Source organism: Melanotaenia boesemani, chromosome 5 (assembly GCF_017639745.1).
Source record: "Melanotaenia boesemani isolate fMelBoe1 chromosome 5, fMelBoe1.pri, whole genome shotgun sequence".
Taxonomy (NCBI): Eukaryota; Metazoa; Chordata; class Actinopteri; order Atheriniformes; family Melanotaeniidae; genus Melanotaenia; species Melanotaenia boesemani.
In genome coordinates, this window is record NC_055686.1 from 212,501 (window position 1) to 223,342 (window position 10,842).

Below are 10,842 nucleotides of genomic sequence, written 5' to 3' on the forward strand. Positions count from 1 at the left end.
CCAGACAACTACCTACATGCCTTGTGGTCCTGCACACCTGTCCGCAGGTTCTGGCTTCAGGTATGTGTGGACATGTCAACATGGTTTAAATGTAATATTCCTACAATCCCCGCACTATGTCTACTAGGTGACTTGGGTGACATTAACATGTTAATTAACTCTGCACACATGATACACACAGCATTATGCATCGCAAAGAAAACTATCCTTGTGAACTGGAAAACAAAACTTAGGACGATCCTCGGATCCACTGGGGGTGTGTTCCTCAGGGCATGGTGGGAGGGTTAGGTGTGTGAGTGTGTGAGAGCGAGTGTTCGTGGATACAGCAGAGATTTCAGGCTTCCTGAGCTTGGACAGAAACTTTACTAATGAACAGAAATTAAGTTCTGATCAACAATCAATACAGAAGTTTTTCCTCAGAGACACGAGATACACAATAAAAACTTTTTAATGATATAAAGCCAAATCATCATCCTCATCACTTTTACAGAGAAGTACAGGGAGCATGGCGCCCTCTGCTGCTCAGTTACTCTCAGTACAATCTGCTCCCATCTCATTCAGCCTTCAGTAGATTCTAAACAAACATCAGCTGGTTGTTTTTCTTCCATCCAATCAGAATCAGCCACAGAGTGAGAACTGTGTCCCCATTGGTTCATGTAAGGTCAGGTGATACGTGGACCCGTGTCGATCATATGAAGGTCAGGTGATGGCCTTCGTCCAGGCCGTAGGTGTGTTTGTGATGCTCGAACAGCTCCGTCAGACTCTGCAGGTAAACGCGGTGGAGAGCCTCAATGTCCTCCGAGCTGGGACTGGGAGTCTGGGAGACTGGGATGGGCTTCCCTACTGGACACAGAGAGGGAAGAGCAATGAAACACCACAAAGGTCCGGTTCTAACTGGGAGTCAGTCAGTCAGTTAGCCAGCCAAACAGTCAGCCGATCAGTCAGTCAGTCAATCAGCCAGACACCACCTCCTCTCCACCAGTTCCAGCCTTCTTTCTAAATGTGTTCAGCACCTCCTCTCTAACCAGAAGTAGAGCCTGCTCATCCCCTTCCTGTACACAGCATCTGTGCTGGATCTCCAGTCCAGTCTGGGGTCCATGGTCCTTCAGAGGTACTTCTAGGTCTCAGCTACCTCCACCTCCTGTCCCATGATCTTCTGTGGAAGTAGAGGAGTCCTCCTTCTCTGGAAGTCTATCACCAGCTCTGTTCTTGGTGACATTCAGATAGGGCTGGGCGATTAATCAAATTTTAATCTCAATTATGATCTGGGTTTTTAACCATCATAAAAATGAAATGATCAGATTAATTTATATATAGACCAACTAGAGCTGCTGGGACCTGAAGGAAAGATGCTGGTCTGAGACCAACTAGAGCTGCTGGGACCTGGAGGAAAGATGCTGGTCTGAGACCAACTAGAGCTGCTGGGACCTGGAGGAAAGATGCTGGTCTGAGACCAACTAGAGCTGCTGGGACCTGGAGGAAAGATGCTGGTCTGAGACCAACTAGAGCTGCTGGGACCTGGAGGAAAGATGCTGGTCTGAGACCAACTAGAGCTGCTGGGACCTGGAGGAAAGATGCTGGTCTGAGACCAACTAGAGCTGCTGGGACCTGGAGGAAAGATGCTGGTCTGAGACCAACTAGAGCTGCTGGGACCTGGAGGAAAGACGCTGGTCTGAGACCAACTAGAGCTGCTGGGACCTGGAGGAAAGACGCTGGTCTGAGACTAACTAGAGCTGCTGGGACCTGGAGGAAAGATGCTGGTCTGAGACCAACTAGAGCTGCTGGGACCTGGAGGAAAGACGCTGGTCTGAGACCAACTAGAGCTGCTGGGACCTGGAGGAAAGACGCTGGTCTGAGACCAACTAGAGCTGCTGGGACCTGGAGGAAAGATGCTGGTCTGAGACCAACTAGAGCTGCTGGGACCTGGAGGAAAGATGCTGGTCTGAGACCAACTCGAGCTGCTGGGACCTGGAGGAAAGATGCTGGTCTGAGACCAACTAGAGCTGCTGGGACCTGGAGGAAAGATGCTGGTCTGAGACCAACTAGAGCTGCTGGGACCTGGAGGAAAGATGCTGGTCTGAGACCAACTAGAGCTGCTGGGACCTGGAGGAAAGATGCTGGTCTGGATCACCACCGACACACTGGCTGACCACCCAGTCATGGAGCTGGACTAACCATCGTTGTTCTGGATCTAGAGGTGATTCTGAATAGTTTTACTTTTTGTCTGTAGGTCCACGATGTCAGAACATAAGAACCACCAGTCAGCTGTTGGTATATTTTATTTCCCACCATCTTACCGACAGTGTGGATGGGCTTCCTGTAGGGCATGAGTCCGAAGCTGTACTGGAAGACTCCTCTGGCATGAAACAGAGGCATTGCTATTCCCATGATGCTCTGCAGCTGGTTCTGTGGACACAGAAGTACATACCCCATCATTTTCCACCACGATTAACATCATGACTAACAACCATCCTGGTTATTATAAACTGATAATATCATTATTATTACAGCCATCAGGCTCTGAATATGTCCAGTTTAGATGGTTATATAGATTTATACTCTACGTAAGCCGGGCCCACCCAGAAGGCGACAGAGGAAGGCCCCGCGCAGAGCCCCCCGCGGTGACGGGGCCCAGGTCCCGGTGGGCCAAGATCAGTCGCCGCTGGGCTCCAGCCAGTCTCCTGCCATCCAGACCAGTGTTTATCTACCAATAATAAACACTATGATACACAGATATATTACTGACTTTATTAGTCTCCTACATTATTATCATTCCTGTTACTATGACCAATATGTGATCGGTAATATATAAATTTCCCCAGTATTTCTGTTATCCTACACACAGCGGAACAAACTGTCAAACACCTTGTAAACACAGTCTGTTTGTTTCTGGTACGCTTTATTCTGTCATGTTTTCGGTTTCTGTGTCAATGAAGTCAAAAATGTGAAAACATACATCAGCCAGGTTGCTGGGAGACCTAGTCTCTGATGTTTAGCAGGGGTTAGTTATCAGGGATAATCCACTGGTTAGTTATCTGTTGCTCTGGGAACTGAGACTTGTGATGACTCAGAGTTAGACTGATTAGATTCTGGACTGATGACATTCTGGACTGATTAGATTCTGGACTGATTAGAGTTGGGCTGATGAGATTCTGGACTGATGAGAGTTGGATTGATGAGATTCTGGACTGATGAGATTTTGGACTAATGAGAGTTGGATTGATGAGATTCTGGACTGATGAGATTTTGAACTGATGAGAGTTGGACTGATGAGATTCTGGACTGATGAGATTTTGGACTGATGAGAGTTGGACTGATGAGATATTGGACTGATGAGAATTGGACTGATGAGATTCTGGACTGATGAGATTTTGGACTGATGAGAGTTGGATTGATGAGATTCTGGACTGATGAGATTTTGGACTAATGAGAGTTGGATTGATGAGATTCTGGACTGATGAGATTTTGAACTGATGAGAGCTGGACTGATGAGATTCTGGACTGATGAGATTTTGGACTGATGAGAGTTGGACTGATGAGATATTGGACTGATGAGAATTGGACTGATGAGATTCTGGACTGATGAGATTTTGGACTGATGAGAGTTGGATTGATGAGATTCTGCACTGATGAGATTTTGGACTAATGAGAGTTGGATTGATGAGATTCTGGACTGATGAGATTTTGGACTGATGAGAGTTGGACTGATGAGATTCTGGACTGATGAGATTTTGGACTGATGAGATTCTGGACTGATGAGATTTTGGACTGATGAGAGTTGGACTGATGAGATATTGGACTGATGAGAATTGGACTGATGAGATTCTGGACTGATGAGATTTTGGACTGATGAGAGTTGGACTGATGAGATGTTGGACTGATGAGAATTGGACTGATGAGATTTCTGACTGATGAGATTTTGGACTGATGAGAGTTGGACTGATTTAATTTTGGACTGATGAACGTTGGACTGATGAAATATTGGAATGATGAGATTCTGGACTGATGAGATTCTGGAATGATGAGAGTTGGACTGATGTAATTCTAGACTGATGAGATTCTGGACTGATGAAAGTTGGATTCATGAGATTCTGGACTGATGAGAATTGGACTAATGAGATTCTGGACTGATGAGATTCTGGACTGATGAGAGTTGTATTGATGAGATTCTGGACTGATGAGATTTTGGACTGATGAGAATTGGACTGATGAGATTCTGCACTGATGAGATTCTGGACTGATGAGCGTTGGATTGATGAGATTCTGGACTGATGAGATTCTGGACTGATGAGAGCTGGATTGATAAGATTCTGGACTGATGAGAGTTGGACTGATGTAATTTTGGACTGATGAAAGTTGGACTAATGAGATTTTGGACTGATGAGATTTTGGACTGATGAGAGTTGGACTGATGAGATTCTGGACTGATGAGAGCTGGATTGATGAGATTCTGGACTTATGAAAGTTGGACTAATGAGATTTTGGACTGATAAGATTTTGGACTAATGAAAGTTGGACTGATGAGAGTTGGACTGATGTAATTCTGGACTGATGAAAGTTGGTTTGATGAGATTCTGGACTGATGAGATTCTGCACTGATGAGATTCTGGACTGATGAGATTCTGCACTGATGAGATTCTGGACTGATGAGAGTTGAATTGATGAGATTCTGGACTTACGAGATTTTGGACTGATGAGATTTTGGACTGATGAAAGTTGGACTAATGAGATTTTGGACTGATGAGATTTTGGACTGATGAGATTTTGGACTGATGAAAGTTGGACTAATGAGATTTTGGACTGATGAGATTCTGGACTGATGAGACTTGGACCAATGAGATTTTTTTTTTTTTTTTTTTTTTTGTTTAACCTGTCTTGTCCAGCATCGTTGCAAACAGAATGATTGTCTGGCTGCTGTCTGGTGCTGGGCAATTTTACTCTATCAAGCAGGGATTTATACTACATGTATAAAGTCCCTCTTGATGACATGAAAAACTTTATTAAATCAGACTCTTAATGCTGGACTCGACCGGAGGGGACAGAGAGAGAGAGAGATAGAAAAGAAAGTAGAGAGAAGAGGGAGGGGAGAGAGAGGGACAGAAAGGGTGTGGGGAGTGCGGGTGGGGACTTAAAACATTATACAGAAAACCATGTAATCCATACTACTTGCAACATATATAGCTAAGATCATCCTGGCCAGTAGGTCATTACACAACTAGTTGATAATAGTAACAATAATAATAATCACAATAATAGTAATAATAATAATAGTAGTAGTAATAATAATAAGAGTAAGAGTAATAATAATAATAAGAACAGAAATAATAAAAAAAAGAGAAAAAAAAAATATGATAATAGATATAAGTGAAACTGCTGTATTCAAGAACACGCGCAGAGAAACCTGTGTGGATATGCTGGAGAACTCGGCCACACGGCGACGCAAAGACTGTGTGGAGACGTTCAGGAAGGAGTGACCATGCAGAGTGATCATGCAGATGCCACCTCACTTGAACAGAGGCCAGAGTCAGGCCAGCGGTCCCGAGACCCAGGCCACCAGCCCCCCCGTAGGCTACAGATCCCGACCGGTCCACAGAGACGACCACTCGCCCGCCCAGGAAGGCAGCAGCAGGAGACCCCAGCAGGAGCCGCCCCGCGGACACAGGGCACCGGCCCCGGCAGGCCGAGGCCAGCAGTCCCCGACCCCCCCGGGCACCGGCCGCCCGGGACAGACGGGGCAGAGGGCCCGGGCCCAGGAGCGCAGGGACACCCCCCACCCCCACAGGCCAAGGGCCAGCACGCCACCCGGGGGGACCCGGCCCGCCCAGACGGCCACCGCCAGAGGCCAGCCCCACACCCCAACCCAGGCACGCCACGAACCCCCCCAGGGGCCAGCCACCAGCCCAAGGGGCCACTTTCCTCTTTCTGAGTGGGAGGGGGGCGAGGCGAAGGAAGGGAACCCCAGGCCCCCGCCCCCAACACCCAGCCAGGGCGCCCCCCAGAGGACACGTCCTAACCCCCTTTTTTTTTTTTCTCCCCAGCCACTCACACACACTCTCACACACCTCTATATACCAACACCTCAATACGTGCACATACCTCCACACACACACGTCACGTACATACCTATGAACACACACACCGGTGCCCACATACACACACACTCTCATACCCCTCCATACACATACACCACTACACACACACTCACATACATACCTGCATATACACACAAGCACCTCCATACATACTCATGCCTCCACCCACTCCTTCACTCCTCCACACACACCTCGACCTCCACGTGCACACACTCATATATACATACCTTCACACACACCCACATCCCACATAGACCTCCACACACACACCCGCACACTACTCACACACACACATACACGCACACACCCAGACCTTCATACACACCCACACACACATACGGCACACACGTCCCTCTACACCCACCCACACACCAGCATACCCACAGACACACACACACACACACCCACACACAAACACACCCCCACCCAGGTTCCGGGGCTGCGACCAAGCACCAGGGCACAGACCAACCCCCGGCACGGCACATCCGGACGGGCCCAGCTCCCCCCAGCAGCGGCAGACCCCCCACCCCTAGGAGCGGGGGGAGACCCGACGCCCCAGAGCCCGGGGCCCCCACCCGGCCCACCCCGGGCCCAACCGGCCACCCGGCCAGGGGCCGACGGACACCGAACCAGGCACCCCGGCAGCCACCCCCCACTGCCACGAGGCAGCCCCACCCCGGGGCCCACCCAATGCCGCCCGCCCAGACCGGAACCCCCAGCCGACCCAGCAGCGGAGCAGCCTAGATCCCCACCCAGGAGACAACCGGAGACCCGAAGCCACCTGGGACCCCCCACCCACATCTGCCCCCATCCCAGCGAAGCCGCAATCCTCCACCTACATTAGGTGATGTAGCCAGTCACAGGGGACCAGAGGGAATGAAAGTCATCTGATTGGTTCCTGGAGGAGGCAGACATTGTCTCAATGCTGATGTGATCTAACAGGAGATTTCTAAACTGCTGGACAGACAAATTATTCTTATCTTTCCAGTTCACAAGAATAGTTTTCTTTGCGATGCATAAGACTGCGAGGACCAAGTTTATGGAGTGTATTCCTATGTTGGTGTCACCCAGGTCGCCCAGTAGGCAAAGTGTGGGGTTTGCAGGAAAACTAGTTTTAAACCATTTTGAGAGATCTTCACACACCTTAATCCAGAACCTTTGGACAGGTGTGCAGGACCACAGCGCATGGATGTAGCTATCAGAGGTGTTCTCAGAGCAGTGTGGGCAGATATCTGATGGTGAAAGGCCCATCCTGAACATCCTGTGTCCTGTATAATGAGTTCTATGGAGAATTTTGAATTGTATTAGTTGTATATTTGAATTCTGAGTCATTTTAAACGTGTTTAAACATATTTGTGACCATCTTTTCTGATCAAAGTTATTAGATAAATCATCTTCCCATTTTGAAGTTGGGAGAGATATCCTGTCTTCTAGCTTTGCAAGTAATCTATATATTTTTGATAATAATTTTGGAGTATTATGATTCAGGAATTCTGCTATTCTGACAGGAAGCTGCAAGTCTAACTGTACAGGGGTATACTTCTTACATATAATTGATTTTAGTTGGTGGTACTCTAAGAATTTATTGCTGATGATTCCATACTGTGAGATTATTGTGTTGAAAGATACAAAGTTTCCATTTTCTATTATCTGTCCTAACTGTTGTATTCCTTTAGTCTTCCATTGAGTGAAGTTTATCATCTTTTTGTTCTGCAGGATGTCAGGGTTGTTCCAGATGGGTGTAAGTCTACATGGAAAGAGGGAAGATCTGGTTATCTTACAGAATTCCCACCAAGCCATTAAGGAAAAACGGATGTTAAGGCTTTTAAAGCACTTATATGGTTTAATGGTTGAGCTGATGAACGGCAGGTCAGAGATGACTAAGTCCTCACACAAAGCCTGCTCCACATCTAGCCACGGCTCATCCAGATAACTGGGTTTGAGCCACTTTGAGATGTACTGCAGCCTGTTAGCTATAAAGTAGTTATTAAAGTTTGGTAGGTCCAGTCCTCCTCTATCTTTAGTCTGCTGTAAGGTTTTAAGACTGATACGTGACGGCTTGTTTTTCCAAAGAAACTTGGATATGAAAGAGTCCAGAGATTTAAACCAACTGGTGGAGGGTTTAGTGGGTATCATTGAAAATAAATAATTAACTTTAGGTAGAATCATCATCTTAATGGTGGCAACTCTCCCCATTAGTGAGATGGGTAAGCGCCTCCACCGTAAGAGATCATCTTCTATTGTTTTTAGTAGTTGAACATAGTTTAATTTTGTTAAATCTGATAATCTGGGGGAAATATTTATACCTAAATATCTAATGTTTCCTGTCTGTATTTTGATATTAGGGATGTTTTGTAGGTCACAGTTGATGGACATGGCTGTAGTCTTAGACCAGTTAATAGAATAATCAGATATTGATGAGAACTTATTAATAACTGTGATTGTCTCAGAGAGTGATGTTTGTGAGTTCTGAAGGAAAAGTAATACATCATCTGCATAAAGACTTATTTTATGTTCTATGTTTTTGCCCTGGATTCCTTTAATTTCTGTATTTTGTCTAATAGCAGCCGCTAACGGCTCTATGAAAATGGCAAAAAGTGAGGGGGAGAGTGGGCAGCCCTGTCTGGTGCCTCTCTGTAAGCGGAAGCTTGGAGAAGTTTGATCGTTGGTTTTCACACATGCATTTGGGTTATTATATAATATTTTAATCCACTCTATGAAAGCAGGTCCAAACCCAAATTTGTCTAGTGTTGCAAATAGAAACTTCCAGTTTACCCTGTCGAAGGCTTTTTCTGCATCTAGAGAAATGATTGTGGATTCTAGATTATGTAGAGTAGAGTAATCTATGAGGTTAATTAGTCTACGCGTGTTAGTAGATGAATGTCGACCTTTTATAAAACCTGTCTGGTCCGGATGTATTATAAGAGGGGTTATTTTTTCTATCCTTCTGGCAAGAGCTTTACTAATTATTTTCAGGTCTACATTTATTAAAGATATGGGACGGTAACTGGATGGAAGTGTGGGGTCTTTGCCTGGTTTTAGCAATATTGTTATATTAGCTAAGTTCATATTTTGCGGTGTTTTTTGTTTTTCCTGTATTTCTAACAACATATTATAAAATGTAGGAGCTAGCGTTGTCCAGAATTCCTTGTAAAATTCTGCTGAGTAACCATCTGGACCCGGGGCTTTATTGTTGGGCATATGTTGGAGAGCTTCGTGGAGTTCATCTACAGTAATAGGTGCATCTAAATTTATTTTATTTTCATTTTTTAGTTTTGGTAGATTAATGTTGTTTAAAAATTGTTCAATATGTTAATCTGTTGGATTAATCTGTGATTCATATAATGTTTTATAGAAGCTTCTAAACGTGTCATTTATCTTGTCTGGGTCATGGCTGATGTTTCCGTCTTGATCTTTAACAGAGGAGATTGTTGTTTTCTCCTTGTTTGTTTTTAGTTGATTTGCTAAAAACTTTCCAGATTTGTTACTATGTTCAAAGTTCTCCAAGCGAAGTCTTTGCACTAAAAATTGTGTTTTTTTATCTATAATTTCTTTAAGCTGCAATTTAGTTTTCCTTATATTATTCATTGTGTGCTCTTCGGGGGAAATGCGGTAAGCCTCCTCCAATGATTTAATCCTGAGTTCTAATTCTAAAACTCTTGCTGTTTCCTTCTTCTTCTTATGTGAGGAGAAGGAAATTATTTTCCCTCGCATTACTGCTTTTCCTGCTTCCCAAAGGAGACACGCTGAAGTTTCAGGCATGTAATTTTTTTCTATATAAATTGACCATTCTTTTTTAAAATAATCAATAAACTCAGGATCTTTCAATAAAGAGGTGTTAAATCTCCAGCTTTTACCAATCTGTTTATTATTTTTGATTCTCAGACTGAATGAAACTGGTGCGTGATCGCTAATGCTGATTGGATGTATCTGAGTCTCTGAAATGTCGCCCATTAGTGAGTTACTATTTAATATATAATCTATTCTAGAGAAGGAGTGGTGAACTGAAGAGAAGAAGGTGTATTCTCTTAGTTTAGGATGGTGAGAGCGCCAAGCATCGCAAAGACCAAAATCCTTCATGTACTGTTTGATAGTTTCTGACGACTGCCAGACTCGATGACCCCTAACCCTAACCTGACCAATGAGATTTTGGACTGATAAAAGTTGGACTGATGAGATTCTGGTCTGATGTAATTCTGGACTGATGAGAGCTGGACTGATGTAATTCTGGACTGATGAGAGCTGGACTGATGTAATTCTGGACTGATGTAATTCTGGACTGATGAGAGTTGGACTGATGTAATTCTGGACTGATGAAAGTTGGTTTGATGAGATTCTGCACTGATGAGATTCTGGACTGATGAGATTCTGCACTGATGAGATTCTGGACTGATGAGAGTTGAATTGATGAGATTCTGGACTTACGAGATTTTGGACTGATGAGATTTTGGACTGATGAAAGTTGGACTAATGAGATTTTGGACTGATGAGATTTTGGACTGATGAGATTCTGCACTGATGAGATTCTGGACTGATGAGAGTTGAATTGATGAGATTCTGGAGATTTTGGACTGATGAGATTTTGGACTGATGAAAGTTGGACTAATGAGATTTTGGACTGATGAGATTTTGGACTGATGAGATTTTGGACTGATGAAAGTTGGACTAATGAGATTTTGGACTGATGAGATTTTGGACTGATGAGATTCTGGACTGATGAGACTTGGACCAATGAGATTTTGGACTGATA

General features: G+C 44.8%; 1 protein-coding gene across 1 annotated transcript in view; it reads right to left on the reverse strand.

Annotated features, from left to right (window-relative positions):
- Nucleotides 1-430: 430 nt before the first annotated feature.
- Nucleotides 431-10,842, reverse strand: part of mogat3a (monoacylglycerol O-acyltransferase 3a) — a 27,350-nt gene continuing 16,938 nt past the window's right edge. The window contains exons 7-9 of the mRNA XM_041985958.1: nucleotides 2,580-2,704; nucleotides 2,298-2,416; nucleotides 431-843 (exon numbers count right to left, since the gene is read on the reverse strand). Of these exons, the coding sequence (XP_041841892.1) occupies nucleotides 689-843; nucleotides 2,298-2,416; nucleotides 2,580-2,704 (399 nt within the window). The 3' untranslated portion in view covers nucleotides 431-688. The remainder of the gene's footprint in view (nucleotides 844-2,297; nucleotides 2,417-2,579; nucleotides 2,705-10,842) is intronic.